This window comes from Eptatretus burgeri, chromosome 6 (assembly GCF_056783735.1).
Source record: "Eptatretus burgeri isolate ZD-2024b chromosome 6, Ebu_testis_v1, whole genome shotgun sequence".
NCBI classification, from domain to species: domain Eukaryota; kingdom Metazoa; phylum Chordata; class Myxini; order Myxiniformes; family Myxinidae; genus Eptatretus; species Eptatretus burgeri.
Window position 1 is genome coordinate 28,954,728 of NC_140966.1, and position 18,185 is coordinate 28,972,912.

Here is an 18,185-nt window from a genome sequence, read left to right on the forward strand (position 1 = left end):
TTGGTTCAAGGACCTTTGGCTGCCCCAACCCACCCCTCAACAATCCCTGGTGTGTTCAGTTACCAAGTTTATGTGGTGGGGTGGGGGCACACACCATGGATTGGGCGTCCCAGCTCGAAAGTGTGCACTGCTTTGAAGCTGCACAGGATTGAAAGATTCACAAAAGTTAAGCTCTGTTGTACTCCATGACAATATGATCAGCAGCAGCGTCGTTATGCACATTCTCCAGGGGTGAGTTTAGTTTCCAAGCAGCGAGCTCGCGCTTGCCAGTCCTTATCGACGGTTTCAAATGGAGTGCTTGCTTGAATGCCAAGGACGTAGCCAGGCTGAGGCAGACGAGGCAGTTGCCTCGTCTCTCATTTCCTGAAATATGATCTGGCCTGAACCTTCTGGCCATCTGAGTTCCCTGGGGAGTAAACTATCAAATCCACCCGGCAGTGCTCTGAATACTCTTATCTCCACTCTTATCACAATACCTGAATAGGACAATATCCCCCCTCCCCCCTAAATTATCCCGATGTTTACTTAAATATTATAGTAAAATATAAATTAAAAAAGTAAAATAAAATTATCCCGATGTTTACTTTCTTATTGCGCTACGTGCACCGTCACATCAACCAAGTTCACCTCTTTTCGCCTCATCGTTTTTGGACCTCTGGCTACGCCCTTGATATTTACGTCTCATTAATTACAATTACATAAATGCCACACAAAACAATTCCTGGCGGGGGTCTCCAATCTCTGATTGCTCTTTGTCTTGTTTTCTTGTTTCAATTTGATTTCATAATTTTTGACATGAGAAAATAAATTGGAGCATAAACCTGTAGATTAGCAGTAGTTTGGCTCTGAAATTGTCAAATTGAACGGAATCTTGCCTCGAGCGCACAGAGGAGTGAGGTAATCATTTTCAGCTGTCTGCCTGTATCTCAGTTAAAATAAAATAGAAAATGATTCCAAACAGGAAACTTGCTGTTTTTAGTGATGTCAAAAAGTAAACAAACGCCTGGCACAAAGAACTCATGTGACGTGCTAGTTTCGATAAGGTGGTGTAAATGCTCCAACAGTTTAGGTAATTGAACAATATATCACTGATTTCAAAGACCATTCAGTAAGAGGACACGTGTTAGGGTGTTGAAAAATGTAACCTGAGTAACCGACTGTTTTTTACACAAGTAACCCTCACAAAAGAAATTCTGAAATTCTCCTCCTGTGTTGAGTTATGTCTGTGCATAACGTAACAACTGTGGAAAACTAATGAATCAAACACTTAAGTAAGGAAATCATGACACAAATAAGGTCCTCGATACATCAAAAATGTAATGTGAAAAACCGTGGAATTGCCCAGAGGAGTAAGGCAATCGTTTTCATCTGCCTGCCTGTGTCAGTAAAATAAAATTTGAAAATCATTCCAAGCAGGAAACTTACTGTTTTAAATGACATCATAAAGGACACAAACACCAGGCACAAATAACTAATGTAATATGTTGCACAAGGTGGTGTAAAATATACTGCATTAACAGCAGAAAACTTCCAGAAAAATGTTTCTTTCTGCAACCTATAAATGTTTTATTTCAATTGAATTATATATTTTAACCTGCAGAAAACAAAAAGCCGTTTTGACACTTTAACTTCCCTGTCGTTTCAATTGCAATTTATATTTGAACACTGCAGAATGAAAAAATGCCTTTCGACACTTCCAAAAACCTCCAGTTTAACAGTACTTGGACAAAATATTACAACATCTCGACCAATCATATATGATTAGCTCCCTCTCTTTGAGTTTGGGATTATCGAGATTTGGATAAACTCCTGGCTTGTAGAAAATATAGATCATGCTTGGAGAGGAAAAGCGAGATGATCTGCAAAGACCCTTCCCATGTCCTTTTATTTTTGTGGGGTTTTTTGTACGTTTTTCCTGATATCGTTTTATTTTATGTGATGTTTGCTGGAGGGGGCATTACAGTGTCAGTTCTTGAAATGGAGAATGTATATGATATCCAGTTTGCCACATATGTACGAAGTTGTGGATTTCCGATAACTGTTCTTTTTCAGGGAAGCAAATATAATCGAGTCTCCTGGTTCACATGACGTTGCTCTGAACCAGCCTACCAACGTGGACCAGTTATTACCGTCCACCACTCCAAAGAAATCCACTTTTTGGAACCGTCTGAAGTAAATAATTTTATTTTCCCCTTCTTCACTTTTTGTTTTTAACTTGTGTTTGGAAATATGTACCTCAACAAATGTGCAAGATACTGACTTTTCAATCTTTTTCAACATAGGAAAAAGTTCGGCAAACATGACAAGAAGGGGAAGGGTCGTACCGATGATGAACATGTCGTGTAAGTAAGATGGAATGTCATGACATGAAATTTGCTGGCAATATAAATGGTATTCCCTCAAGGAAATTAATATCAACCCTGTCGTATTTCAATCACATTTTGCACCTTAATTAATTTCTGTACCATAGATTCGAGCTTTCAGGTCAGGGGGATTGCTTTGATGTGCTTGCACCGAGTTGTTCAACTTGGATTGCAATTTTGATCCAGATATTAATAGCCAACGTGGTGTTTTGCATGAAGGGCCAAGTATTGATGTGTGCGCCGTCCCACTGAAGGACAAAGCTATCAGACCACCGGCTAGCATTGGGAGATTTATTGGGCATCAAAGATCCTCTCATGTCTCTTACAAAGAGTTGGTGAGTTATCGCCGGTTCCCTGAACACATTTCAAATTCCTGCCAATTATAAAAATGATTGGTGAACCAGTTCTTGAAAGATCTGGGCCACAACTGTTCCCATGAGGCAACATTATGAGCAAATATGCGTTGTTGTTAGGGTAGTTAAAGAAGACGAAGAAGAGAAAGTTTTTTTTAAAGATTTTCGGAATGTCGATCGTGAAAAAGCACAAATGTCAAATATCAAGAAGTACCTGATTTGAAGAGGGAAAGGATACATGGAATACCACTTCAACAGATCTATCGAAATGTTGATCTTCATTTGCAAAGATAATCTTCACTTGTGCACTTATTCATGCACACGGAATGGTCATTTATATCAAAGATTATGTATGTTGTATCTCGTCATGTACATTCACACATGTACACATGTACATACATACAGCATGTGAACACATACATACATACATACATACGTGCACATTTGCACGGAATCTTGTCCCAAGCGCATAGAGGGGAAGTAAATGACAAAGTGGACAAGGCCCTAAAAAATGAAGTCTGAAATTGAAACCAGTCACGAATTGGTTCACGAGTCAGTAAGTGACCACTATTTTCATAATAGGTGTGTGTGTGTGTGTGTGTGTGTGTGTCTGTCTGTCTGTCCCGAGCATAGCTCCGTGGGTTTTGATCTGATCTTTATAAAATTTGGGTGGGAGGTTTGTTTCATCATCTAGTTGTGTTTTCCGGAGAATGGGCGTGCTGCGCCCATTATGGGCGGAGCCACGCCCAAAAAACATGTGTTTTTATGGGGTAGCCAATTTCAAGTTACATCTTCTCCGAATCTGGCAGGAGTTTCGGTATTTGGTTATCCCAGTGGCACCTGCATAGCCCCACGAAGCTCAATTTTTCATTTTCGTCCCAAGGTCAAGGTCACAAGGTCACGAACTTAGAAAATGTAAAAAAAAAAGATCAGTAAATTGGGCATCGATCTCCCAGGGTTTTCAACTGTTTTGAATGAAATTTGGTATGCGAGTAGTGCTCTTCGAGTACTTCAACTTTCACTATTTACGTTTTTCCCGATTCCCGCCAGTTTGCTCGTTGCGTCCCCTCGAAGGTCAAAAAATAAGAAAGGCGAACCGTGTACATTGCTTGTGAACCATCAACGTCTCCAGACTTGTCTTATTTTGCTTTATACGCATCCAAGTTTGTGGCATGAAAATGCAATACTTTTTTTTCATTGGAATTTTTGGAGAAACGGTCCAATGAAGTGGGAATGATGTTTTGACTCAAACATTGCACAAAAATTATTGGTTAAATTGCCTTTGACTTATTGGTGAATTAATAGGTAATACTCTAATGATTTGTTGATTCCATTAAAACACGTGGCACTTATGTTGGATGTCAAGAAATAATATTTGCATATTTAGTCGTACAATGTTTTTGTAAAGCAATGTTCAAGACATTTGTGAGTAATGTAATGTGAGCAACCCAAAATATGTTATTTGTTCCCAATGTTAAATTTGTTGTGATTAAAAATACAGCAATTGGAATTTGGTTTGTACATATCATCCTAACTGTGAAAACAAGTAGAGGAATCATGCACAAACAAACAATTAAGGAAGTGCGGGAATGAAAATTGTAATGCGAGGAAATGATGCAAAGTGAGTAACCATGTTTATCATGGCAATAAAATGGAAAATAGTATTATTGTGGTATCAGCAGCGAAAAAATATCAGCTTGCAACAACAGAGGGCAGTACAGCACAATATCAAGAGGCAGTATCATACATAAACACAAAGTTACCCTTCATGCAGTGCAGTGACGCATGGACCATGTGCAGTCATGGCAACAAATATTGGCACCCTTGCACTTTTTTCAAATAACTCACAATTGTCTCTAAAAATTAGTTGAAATTGACGAAATTATTTGGTCTCCACGATTCTTTATTTCACTGTTAATATTACATAACCTTTGTTTTTGATTCAGAACTTTATATATCCTTTTAAATCAGAAAATAAAAAGAAATAGCATTGACAAAATTGTTGACACCCTCGACTTGGACTGGACCTCCATTTCTGGATGGCACAGCCTGTGGACGAAATAACTGCAATCAAGCACTCCCTATAGCCATGAATGAGCTTCCCACACCTCTCCACTGGCAGTTTGACCCACACTTCTTGTGCAAACTGCTCCAGTTCTCCCAGATTTGAAGAGTACCTTCTCCCAACTGCTGTTTTCAGATCTCCCCACAGGAGTTCAATGGGATTTTGGATCTGGACTCATTGCTGGCCACTTCGGAACAGTCCAGCATTTTGTCTTGAACCTTTCCTGGGTGTTTGTAAATAGTGTTTGGGGTCATTGTCCTGTGGCAACAGCCATGTCCTTCCACGGAGACCCAGATTTCTGACACTGGGTTGAACATTCAGGTCAGGTCAGGTCTGGGAGCATGCGCTGGAGCAGTACGTGGCTGCGTCCACTTTCCGCCAGGACTCCAGGGGCCTCCATCTGGCCATCCCCAGACAGATGCCTGGCCCCTCCCCATCTCCTTGAAATGCTGATCAACCTGCTGCAACCACGAGGCACGTGGTCGTCTCACGGGCCTCATCCACTCACAAGGCTCCCTTGCTGAGAGAATCTGGTGAGCAGGATCAGCATCAGGAAAACAAGCTACATGTCCATACAGCCGCAGCTCATGCTCACAGACTATGTAGGTAACAAATCTCATTTGAGTCTCTCTCAGCAACTGCTCATTGGACACAAAGTCCAACCAGCAATAGCAAAGGATTCTCTGAAGAGACCAGGTACCAAAAGAATGAAGGCGACATCTCAGATCCCTGGTCAGAGTCCAAGTCTCACATCTGTAGAGCAAGAGTGGAAGCACCAAGGACCTGAAGACTCAGACTTTTGTCCTCCTGCACAGGTACCGGAAGCACCACACCCCATGATCCAGTGAATCCATGACTCCCCAGGCCCGACCCAGAAGTATATTGACCTCCAGCTCACAGACAGCAGAGACGTGAATATCATTGCCAATGGAAGTGAATCTCTCCGTGACCTCAACATCCTCATCACAAATAGGTACAGATAAGGTAGTACATCCAATATGTCATTGAAAGCCTGGATCTTAGTTTTGACCCAGGAAACCCGTAACCCCAGCGGCTCTGACTCCTCATTCAGCACATCGAGGGCCCCCAAAAGGATATCTAGCCTCTCCGCAAAGATGACTGCATAGTCTGCGAAATCAAGGTCAGAGATCTAGACATTTACAAATGATGCACTGCAGGTTCATCTCTCTGACATCCTCCCCAGAATCCAGTCCATACAAGCACTGAAAAGTGTGGGGGCCAGTACACACCCCTGATGAACTCCAACAACAACTGGAAATAAGTCAGAGATGTTATCACCACATCTGACAGCACTCTCATTACCAGAGTATAGTTCAGATATCAGATTCCGAAATTGTGGCAGGACCCCACGAAGACAAAGAATCCTCCAGAGGGCATGCCAATTCAATGAATCAAAGGCTTTGTAGAGATCAACATGGGCTACAATACAAGCAGCCCCTGCCGAAACTCTCGTCTGCATTCGGTGAGGACATGAAGAACAAGGATATGGTCAATGGAATGTCCAACCAGCAATACAACAAGCTACAGCAACTCCTTGTGTTGGGCATAATGTCGACCTCCATTTCTGGATGGATACAATCTCAGACTTTGAGTCAGAAATGTTGACCAAATGCCCTGTAGTTTCAATTGTAATGCCGGATACCCTCCGCTCTAACTGCAGTACACCGAGGGATAGGTTTGGAGGAACGCAACGTGTAAATTCCCGTGTAAGCAGGATGAGAATCACTTGACCACGGGAGTGACGAGAATCACCCCCTCACTGATTCCTCGCACATAAGCCTCCTTGTACACCCTTGGCACACATACAGTTTTACGCCTCAGCTCTGCCATTCAGCCTGGCCCTGCAGCACTGGTCAATGGTATACAGTGTCCCTTGAGATAAAATTATTCTTTGCCCTCCGGTGAGTTCCAAGACAAACACCTGCAACATAAAGGACAGTGGTCTTGAAGGCACTCCACAATTCTCCAGGATTCCCCCAAGCACCCAGACCCCCCCAAATCTCCATTCAACCTGTTTGGAAACTCCTCAGCTACCCTCTCATCCTTGAGCTTGGCAACATTCAGCCTTTTCGGGGATGGTACCATTCTCCCAGATTTAAGCTGCAACTTCAGAGTTGCTCCAACAAGCAAGTGATCGGTATTGAGGAAGTGAACACTCCCGTGGACCCTGCACTTCTGGATCATCCTCCATCGACCATCAACGAGTAGATGGTCAATCTCCTTTGCCACACCACCAGCGTTGGCATACCTTGTCCAGCGATGAGCTTTTGGGCACTGAAACCATGAACCAGCCACCCGAAATCCATGACTTCTTGCAAAGTCAAGGAACTTTGTGCTGTTCTGGTTCACAGTTCTCGACCCATGGGGACCAACACGTCTCATAACCATACCGATCAGTTCCAGTCGTTGCATTGAAATCCCCCAAGACCAGAAGATTGTCTCACCTGGGGTACTGATCAACCACAGTCTCAAGCATGGCAGAGAATGTGTCCTTCACGGTGAGATCACTCGCCTTCGTTGGAGCATATACAGAGACCAGAGATATGATACCCAAGGACTGACGACTCCTTAGTCTCATAATATGCTCGTCGACCGGTGTTACCTCAACTACCATTGGAATCAACTTAGTGGACACAGCTACAGCAAGTCGTTGGACATGGTAACCATCAGAGCGAGTGGACCAACAGTAGGTGCAACTACCCACCATGAGCTCTCTGCAATCCGGTCTCTGAACCCCAGAGAGTGCTGTTGAATGTTGCGCTCCAAAATGCCTTGTTAATCTTCTGATTTCATGATGCCATCCACACATTCAAGGCACCCAGTGCAAGAGGCAGCACAGCAATCTCAAAACATCACTGAACCTCCTCCATGTTTGACTGTAGGGAAGGTGTTATTTTCTTTGAAGGCTTCATTTTGTTCTCTGAAAACATAGAGATGAGGTGTTTTACCACAAAGCTCGAATTTGGTCATCTGTCCACAGGACATTCTCCCAGAAGGATTTTGGCTTGTTCAGATGTGTTTTGGCAAACTCCAGTTGGGCTTTCTTATGTCTCTCTCAGCAATGGTGTCCTCCTTTATCTCCTACCATAGAACCTCCTTTCGTTGAGTTGGCGACGGATGGTTTGAGTTGAAATGGTCGTACCTTGTGTCTGAAGGTCAGCTTGAATCTGTTTGGCAGTTGATCGAGGTGCTTTCTCCACCATTCGAACACTCCTTCGCTGCAATCGTTGACCAAGTTTTCTCTTGCGTCCACGCCCAGGGAGGTTGGCTGCAGTGCCATGGGCCTTAAACTTTCTGATAACATTGCGTACAGTGGATACAGGAGCGTCAAGGTCTCTGGAGATGACTTGAAGCCTTGAGATTGTCCATGCTTGGCTATAAAATTGTGTCTAACCTCCTCAGTCAATTCTCTGGTTTTCTTTCTTTTCTCGATGTTCATTGTGGGACATACAGTGACACAAAATAGAAGAATGACTCCTTTTATCTTGTCAAACTGGTTGAACAAGTAATTTTTATATTGCAGTCACCTGCAACTCACCACAGGTGAGTTCAATTCCAAGGTAAAGGAGAATCACCTGCTTGAAATCTAATTATTTCTCACAACTTCTAAAAGGTGCCAATAATATTGTCTGGGCCATGTTTGGGCATAATGTAACGACTGTGGAAAAAATAATGATTCAAACAATTAAGAAAGGAAATTATGATACAAATCGGGGCCTCACTACATCAAAAATGTAACGTGAATAACTGTGGAATTGCCCAGAGGAAGAAGGTAATCATTTTCATCGTCTGCCTGTCTGTCAGTAAAATAAAATTCAAAAATCATTCCATGTGGGAAACTAACTGTTTCTAATGACATCATGAAGGACACAAACACCAGGCACAAATAACTAATGTAACATGTAACACAAAGTGTTGTAAAAGATGCTGCAAAAGAAGAAGATGGTGTAAAAAATGCGGAAAACTTCCGGAAAAATGTTTCTTTCTGCGACCTATAAAACTTTTTTATTTCAATTGAATTATATATTTTAATATTGCAGAAAACAAAAAGCCTTTTTGAGACTTTGACTTCCCTGCAGTTTCAATTGCAATTTATACTTGAACACTGTAGAATACAAAAATGCCTTTCGACACTTCCAAAAACCTCCAGTTTTGCAGTACTTGGACAAAATATTACAACATCTCGACCAATCATACATGATGAGCTCACTCTCTTTGCGTTGGGGATTATCGAGATTTGCACAAACTCCTGGCTTGTAGAAAATATAGATCATGCTTGGAGAGGCAAAGCGAGATGATTTGAAAAGACCCTTCCCATGTCCTTTTATTTTGGTGTTTTTTTTTTGTACGTTTTTCCTGATATCGTTTTATTTTATGTGATGTTTGCTGGAGGGGGCATTGCAGTGTCAGTTCTTGAAATGGAGAAAATATATGATATCCAGTTTGGCATATGTGTACGAAGTTGTGGATTTACGATAACTTCTTTTTCAGGGAAGCAAGCATAATCGTGTCTCCTGGTTCACATGATGTTGCTCTGAACCAGCCGACCAATGTGGACCAGTCATTATCATCCACCCCTCCAAAGAAATCCACTTTTTGGAAACGTCTCAAGTAAATAATTTTATTTTCCCCTTCTTCACTTTTTTGTTTTTAACTTGTGTTTGGAAATATCTACCTCAACAAATGTGCAAGATATTGACTTTTCAATCTTTTTCAACATAGGAAAAAGTTCGGCAAACATGACAAGAAGGGGAAAAGTCGTACTGACGATGAACATGTCGTGTGAGTAAGATACAATATCCCTTCGGAATGTCGTGACATGAAATGTACTAGCAATGGAAATCGTATTCCTTCAACGAAATGAAAACTAACCCTGTCGTATGTTGATCACGTTTTGCTCCTTAATTATTTTCTGTACCAAAGATTAATTATTGGTTTCATGGCTGGGGGAATGCTATGAAGTGTTTGTACTGAGTTGTTTAGCTGAGGTTGCAATCTTGATCCGGATATTAATGGTTATCCTGATGTTTTTGAATGAAAGTCGAGGTATCAATGTGCTCGCCGACCGACTGAAGGGTGAAGCTATAGGACCATCAGCTCGCATTGGGGGATTTCGTGGACGTTAAAGATCCTATCATGCCTATTTCAAAGAGGTGGCGAGTTATCGCCGGTTCCCTGAACAACTTACTAATTCCGACCAGAGAACAAAAGGATTGGCCATAAAAGTTTTGTGAAAGAGTTCGACCACAGCCATTCCCACTGGCCAACCTCATAAGAAGGAAGGGGTTGTTGGGGTAGTTAAAGAAGAAGAGAAGATTAAAGGCAATAATAATGTCTCGAAAAGAAGTGCAAGTGACCAGCGTCAGGAGGGATGCGATACATGGAATACCACTTCAAACAAGACGTATGAAAATGTTCATCTTCCTTTGTTGACATTTAATCCACAATAAAGCATGATAACAACTGCTTTACACAATATGTATCAGAATAATACCATCAATAATGCCAGCCAACACAAGGAACTTCGAGGAGGCTGAGGAAGTTGCCGGAGGAATTATTTGTTTTGGTTTGTCCGTCCGTCCATGTGTCCATGATAGGTTTTCATTGCCGCAATGACTTGAAAATAGCTAAAGGCTGAAGCTGAGTCAAACTTGGTACAGGTATGTACAATAATGCAAAGATGAACTAGTTTGATAATGGGGTGAAGAGGTCAGAGGTCCCGCTCAGTAAAAATCCTGTTACCGCTCTAACTTGTGTTAAACCAGTGATGGTATTTTTACCAAACTTGGTGGAAGTAGGCCTAGTATGTCAGGCGACATCTGATGTAAGGATGGCCCAGACACTCCATTGGCTCGATCCAACATAAATCCTCAAGACATTCCACCAATGCATCACTTATATGCCTATAAATTACCAACCAGTAATCTGTCCCCATCCATGAACACTCATTAAAACATGCGACATCATTGCTGAATGATAAAAATGAGACTCAAAACTAGCCGTTTGTCATTCTTATTATTCGGGTTCCCCAGCCTTTCAGCCTGGGTAATCCATTGTTTTCCTTCTGTTTATTCCTGCGCATTATTTTTATTATTATTACTCCAGCATTTTCCGGGTTTATTCCCTTTTAAATTCATTTTCTCTGCAACCACTTACCAGATTGACCCTAAATTTTGAAATCGGTGAGCTTACTCATGTGGAATGTTTCAATGATAATGATGTCATGCGTCATGTGGTGTGGCAGCCATGTTGGAAATCAATACCACAATGGTGGTATTGATCCCACGCTCTTTCGTGGTCTGGTGAGGTGGAAAATGCAACCCCTCATCTCCGTGTCACCTCACAGCACCAAGCTGCCCTCCATCGCAAACTGAGTTGCTCTCTTGATGTTGTGTATGTATATGTATATACATATATACATGCATATATATATATATATACATACATATATATATATATATATTTCTGAATATGCATTTTTCGATATAAATATATATGGATATATGTATAAATATATATGTATGTATGTATGTTTATATGTAGATATATTTGTATACCGAAGGGCAAGGTTATATTCAATCGTTGACCTCTGGTGTAAAGCCTGATGCTCCACGCGCTGCTGCTCAAGCAGATGGTGGCTAACCCTATCAAGAACAATCCGAGTGAAGACCTTGCTCGGCAATGAGAGCAGCATCACCCATTGGGAGTTGTTGCAGTCCTGGCGATCACCCTTCCCATTCTCGAGAGGGATAAAAAGGCCCCTCTTCGAGTCAGTTGGGATGATGCCTGTGTTCTTGCCAGAGCACAGAACTCCATGCAATGACGTGGGCACAGCATTTCCACCAACCTTGAGAAGTTCAGCATGGATGCCACATATCCCAAGAGCTTTACCCCATTTCAACTGGTTCATCGCAGCCTGTGTTTCCACATGCGGAGGTGGATCACAGTTGATTGGAGGGTCAGCAACAGGGATAGTAACACCCATTACATCTAACTCAACAGCTGGTAGATCAGCCTGGCACAGCTGCTCAAAGTAACTGGCTCAGCGCGCCTTCACTTTGTTTTCCTCTGTCAAGAGCCCACCACCCTCCGCTCGAACTGCAGTACACCGAGAGATGGGCTTTGAGGAATGCAATGCGTGAATTCCCCTGTAAGCAGGACAAGAATACAATGACCACAGATGATGCTCTACTCCTCCAGATTACTCGCACATCAGCCTTCTTTGCCCACCTTCAGCACACATCCAGATTTATGCTCAATTCCCTGAACAGCTCACCTCCATCATTCAACCTGACCCTGTGACTCTTGGCAATAGTATCCAGTATCCCTTGAGAGAGAAAATTCTTCTTCGCCCCACGGAGAATTCCAAGACATCCACCGGCAACATCAAGGATGGTGGTCTTGAAGGCTCTCCACAACTCTTCAGGATCTCCCAATGCACCCAGTCCCCCCAAATATCCACTCAGCCTGTTCGCAAACTCCTCAGCTTCCCTCTCATCCTTGAGCTTGCCAACATCCAGCAGAGACAGGGACAGTGCCATTCTCCTGGATTTAAGGTGCAACTTAAGAGTTGCGACAACAATACGGTGGTCAGTATTGAGGAACTCAGCACTCTGGTAGACCCTGCAGTTCTGGATCATCCTCCAGCGATCAACGAACACATGGTCAATCTCCTTTGCCACACCGCCAGTGTTGGAATACCAAGTCCAGCGATGAGCTTGTGAGCTCTGAAACCGTGAACCAGCCACCCTAAATCCATGACTTCTTGCAAAGTTAAGGAACTTTGTGCTATTCTGCTTCATAGTTCCTGACCAATGGGGACCAAGACACGTCTCATAACCATCCCTATCAGTTCCAGACGATGCATTGAAATCCCCCAAGACTAGAAGTGTATCTTGCCTGGGGCATTGATCAAGCTCAGACTCGAGCATGGCATAGAATGTCTTTCACGGTGAGATCACTCGCCTCAGTCAGAGCAGATACAGAGACCAGGGAAATGACACCCAAGGAGTGACGAATCCTGAGTTTCATAATACGCTCATTGACCGGTGTTACCTCGATTAATTATCATTGGAATCAGCTTATTGGACACATCTACATCAACTCCTTTGGCATGGTAACCATCAACTGCGAAGGGAAGCTGCACAGTAGGTATTCCCTTGGAGTGTGTTTTCAGATTTTTTTATGCTTTGAGAATGTTTTGTGGAATGAAGGGTTTTACAGTGGCCGGAGTGCAATTCCTGCCATCAAGCTCACCCGAATAAGAAGTAACCCAACTGCAGGAGGACGTCCGCAGCACAGTTGGGCACGAGCTATGGATGGCGTTGGCTCACAAGGACCTCCGCCCTTTGACAGATTTTGTTTTTAATCCTGCTGGGCGTCCATATCCAAACACCCTCCTCACCAGGAAGCATGGTGGGGGAGACGGTTTAGTTGCCGACAACCCGACCATGGAACAGGTTAGTACAGGTTTAGATGATACCTGCAGCAAGTCACAGATCTGATCTGGCCTGACCTGACAATTAGAGGGAATGGTGAGTGTGGAAGCGAATCAGTGATTGGAAAAGCAGCATTAGCTTTACGATGAAGTCACCTGTAGCATTGTCACAATGGAGAAGGGAAGGGTAGCACGATGCTTAACCACCCTACCTTTCATCCCAATATTTCTTGCTTGGAAGGTATGAGGGTCTGGCATCCTCTTCCAGAATAATCCCGTCTTCTCGGTGTTAAATACCTGCTCCGGCATGAATCCCATCGCCTCGATTAGTTTCATGAGCTGCAGTTGAGAATGTGTATTTGAAAATGAAGCATTAGAATGGGGATTCGAGCACAGGTGTTGGAAATTAAGGGTTTTGCGATGGCGGTTCGACTACAGCTGTCGTAAAATGAGGGTTTGAGAACAAGTTTTGAATCTGGAGTTGAAAAATGAAGGTTTGGGAATGATGTTTGAAGGATAATAAAGATTTGCGAATGAGGTTTGAAAGAAAATGAAGTTTTAGGAGTGATGAATTGATGGAATGCCAAAAAGTATGTCAACAAGGTAGGGATGGTTACAATAAATTATCACGTGAAACCATCCCAACATCTTTCTTTGAATAATGGTTGTCCGTTCAAAAGACACTCACTCTCTCAATTTGAGTTATTGAGTTCGTAATCACCGCAAACACGTGTGTGTGTGTGTGTGTGTGTGTGTGTGTGTGTGTGTGTGTGTGTGTGTGTGTGTGTGTGTGTGTGTGTGTGTGTGTGTTTGTGTGTATGATTTAATGTTTCACTGGTAAAATTCATTCATAAAAACTATCACCATGCAGTCTATCATTGCAAATGGATGCAGAAAGATGTAGTGATGTTTTCACATGATAATTTATTGTGACCATGTCTGTCTTATTTACATAGTTTTTGGTAGACCAACCCTTCACCTTTTTACATTTGGAAAATATTTTTATATCCTGTTTCTGGACTTTAAAAATAAATATTTACATGCTCAAGATTTTGTTTGGATTGTGCAATGAAATATCTTGTCAGGTGTGTGAAAACAATTTGCATTAAACAGTGTTATTGTTATGTGATGGGCAGTGATCACATGCCACCGTGAACCACACCCATAATCATACAGGTGTGATTGGCCCACTGGCTGAACCCAACAGGCTGATTGAAAGGCATGGTACTGCCCATCCCTCTTTTCCTGTCAAATTAGTTGGTGTAGTTAATAATAGATAGAAATCGGCATTCACAACTATCGCTTACCATGTTGGGGAATGTCGGTTGAAGCCCTCATGTTTTTTTTTCTTCCATCCTCACTTTTTCACCTTTATTCGATTTTAAATTAGACACAAAACTTTCAACATAAGAGCACAGACCTATGGATAATATTTTAAAATCAAAGTCACATGATGGTTGGATGGAAAATGCAGGCAGTATGACAAAAAGTCTGTTTTCTCGAGGCGTGGGTTGTTGGGTGTTTCAGGTATCAGGAACAAACCTCGACCTCGCTTCATTTGGCCTTGGCTGAATAAGACGAGATATCGTAGATGTGCTCGATTGAGCAAAGCAAATCCCAAAGGAAAACATGTGGTTCAGTGGGGAACAAGTCCAATCTTGTGCTGAGGACCATTCACACGCAAGCAGGCATGGTGGAGGAGAGCTGAAGACAGGACCTCAAAAATTACAGGAGGGACTACAGGCTTCGGTCGGGAAAGCGCTGAAGCAACAGGATGTGTCTGCTGTTTCGACTGTGCAAAAAGAGAAAACCCACAGTGTGAACCAAGGCACATCTCATCCCGGCTTCCTTTTGCACCCATATTTATCCCTTCAGTGCATGCCCACCCTGTGGCATCGCTCGGCATTGCCCCAACGGTACCTCTTGGTAGTTTGGCCACTAATCAAGGGGATCCCCTCTTTGAGCCTCTTGACTCGCCCTCGAATCTGCAGGGAAAATCTCCATCACTCACCTTTCCGCCAAAACCTGCATTCCAGCACCAAAACTCATGCCTTCATGACGTTGCGAGGCCGAATTCCCTCGAGAAGCAAATTTAGGACATTAAAAAGAAAAGAACATCAACAAAGGATTTAAGGGACAAGCAGTTTCAGATACATGTCAGCATAACGTTCATCTAAAGGACAGCATACACATTGATGCATGACCGTGCACATGAAACACCGAGATGACAGTTTATAACTTGATCAGGATTCAAACCCAGGTGAGGCGGCTTAAAGGTGAGGATGCAGACCTCCAGGCCATCCTACCACCCCTATGAATAGACCCATTGCTTTCAGATAATTTTTTTTTGGCTTCATGTGAAATTATAGTCTGGGATTGTTATTGTGGTGAAAACTTTAACCACTCAAATGTAGTTTGAGCCTCTCAAAGGGAGATCAGATTAGGTTTACTTCTTCTTCCACACCTTTTCATCTGAACAAAGTCTTCTTCCTTTTTTGTTCCTCAATGAAGTATTTTCCTGTTTTATGTTTTGATTTCATCATTCCACATCCATCCTTTTAACCCTGTTTAGGTTAAACGTGCACGATCGATGTTTTATTTCATGTAACAATGCAACATGTGTGGAATATGCTTTTTGTCTTTTCCAAAATCATGCATTTTTCTTGAACTGACAAGCATTCTCTTTATTTATTGCAGTTTGCGATGTAGCCAGAAAGATGAACAGACAAAAAAGGTAACGACAGAACAGCCATTGCTGAAGGACGTTCAACAAAAGGAAGTGGTACAGATGCAGGAATTAAATGGAGATGGGGATCAGCAATTAGCTCAGCTCCAAGAGCAAGCATTGCATGACAAAGAAGTGAAACAAAGATATGAGGATGTATGGACAAAACAGAAAGAAAACCAGAAAAAATTGAGGAAGAACAACAGAGAAAAAGAGAAATGGAAGATGAAATGAAAACAGAAATGCAGAGGAAAAATGATGAAGAGCAAAGAGAACAAGAAGAGCTGTGTCACAAAAAACAACGAGCACGAAGGCAAAGAAAGAAAGCAAAGCAAAAGGAAGAATTACAAAAGCAAACAGAAGGCAATGAGGAAACCAAAATAAAGGAACAACAGATACAGCGAGAACAGGAAGAACAGAGACAGCGAGAACAGGAAGAACGGAGAAAGCGAGAACAGGAAGAACAGAGACAGCGAGAACAGGAAGAAGAACAGAGACAGCGAGAACAGGAAGAAGAACAGAGACAGCGACAACAGGAAGAAGAACAGAGACAGCGACAACAGGAAGAAGAACAGAGACAGCGAGAACAGGAAGAAGAAAAGAGACAGCGAGAACAGGAAGAACAGAGACAGCGAGAACAGGAAGAACAGAGACAGCGAGAACAGGAAGAACAGAGACAGCGAGAACAGGAAGTAGAACAGAGACAGCGAGAACAGGAAGAAGAACAGAGACAGCGAGAACAGGAAGAAGAACAGAGACAGCGAGAACAGGAAGAAGAACAGAAACAGCGAGAACAGGAAGAAGAACAGAGACAGCGAGAACAGGAAGAAGAACAGAGACAGCGAGAACAGGAAGAAGAACAGAGACAGCAAGAACTGGAAGAACAGAGACAGCGAGAACTGGAAGAAGAAGAAAGACAGCGAGAACAGGAAGAACAACAGAGACAGCGAGAACAGGAAGAAGAACAGAGACAGCTACAACTGGAAGAACAGAGACAGCGAGAACAGGAAGAAGAACAGAGACAGCGAGAACAGGAAGAACAGAGACAGCGAGAACAGGAAGAAGAGAGACAGCGAGAACAGGAAGAAGAACAGAGACAGCGAGAACAGGAAGAAGAACAGAGACAGCGAGAACAGGAAGAAGAACAGAGACAGCGAGAACAGGAAGAAGAACAGAGACAGCGAGAACAGGAAGAAGAAAAGAGACAGCGAGAACAGGAAGAAGAACAGAGACAGCGAGAACAGGAAGAAGAACAGAGACAGCGAGAACAGGAAGATGAACAGAGACAGCGAGAACAGGAAGAAGAAAAGAGACAGCGAGAACAGGAAGAAGAACAGAGACAGCGAGAACAGGAAGAACAGAGACAGCGAGAACAGGAAGAAGAACAAAGACAGCGAGAACAGGAAGAAGTACAACATGGACAGCGAGAACAGGAAGAGGAACAGAGACAGCGAGAACAGGAAGAACAGAGACAGCGAGAACAGGAAGAACAGAGACAGCGAGAACAGGAAGAACAGAGACAGCGAGAACAGGAAGAACAGAGACAGCGAGAACAGGAAGAAGTACAACAGGGACAGCGAGAACAGGAAGAGGAACAGAGACAGCAAGAACAGGAAGAAGAACAGAGACAACGAGAACAGAAAGAAGAAGAACATAGACAGCGAGAACAGGAAGAAGTACAACAGAGACCGCGAGAACAGGAAGAAGTACAACAGAGACAGCGAGAACAGGAAGAAGAAGAACAGAGACAGCGAGACCAGGCAGAAGAAAAGAGACAGAGAGACCAGGTAGAAGAACAGAGACAGCGAGAGCAGGAAGAAGAACAGAGACAGCGAGAGCAGGAAGAAGAACAGAGACAGCGAGAACAGGAAGAAGCACAGAGACAGGGAGATCAGAAAGAACAGAGATGGCGAGAACTGGAAGAACGATGGAAAATAGAAGAAGATTTGAAGAAAAGAAGGAAGGAAAAGAGAAAGCAAAAATTACATAGGAAAAGAGAGAAAAAGGAGGAAATGAAAAGAAATACACAACGGAGACAACAGCAAGATGAACAGAAAGGACAAGAACAGAGACAGCGAGAACAGGAAGAACAGACACAGCGAGAACAGGAAGAAGAACAGAGACATCGAGAACAGGAAGAAGAACAGAGACAGCGAGAACAGGAAGAAGAGAGACAGCGAGAACAGGAAGAAGAGAGACAGCGAGAACAGGAAGAAGAACA

At 42.8% G+C, this 18,185-nt stretch overlaps 1 protein-coding gene across 1 annotated transcript in view; it reads left to right on the forward strand.

The window, feature by feature from the left end:
* Positions 1–18,185, forward strand: part of LOC147024452 (uncharacterized) — an 82,230-nt gene that overhangs the window by 58,631 nt on the left and 5,414 nt on the right. The window contains exons 5-8 of the mRNA XM_085887032.1: positions 9,294–9,413; positions 9,525–9,584; positions 14,928–15,155; positions 15,937–16,120. Of these exons, the coding sequence (XP_085743158.1) occupies positions 9,294–9,413; positions 9,525–9,584; positions 14,928–15,155; positions 15,937–16,120 (592 nt within the window). The remainder of the gene's footprint in view (positions 1–9,293; positions 9,414–9,524; positions 9,585–14,927; positions 15,156–15,936; positions 16,121–18,185) is intronic.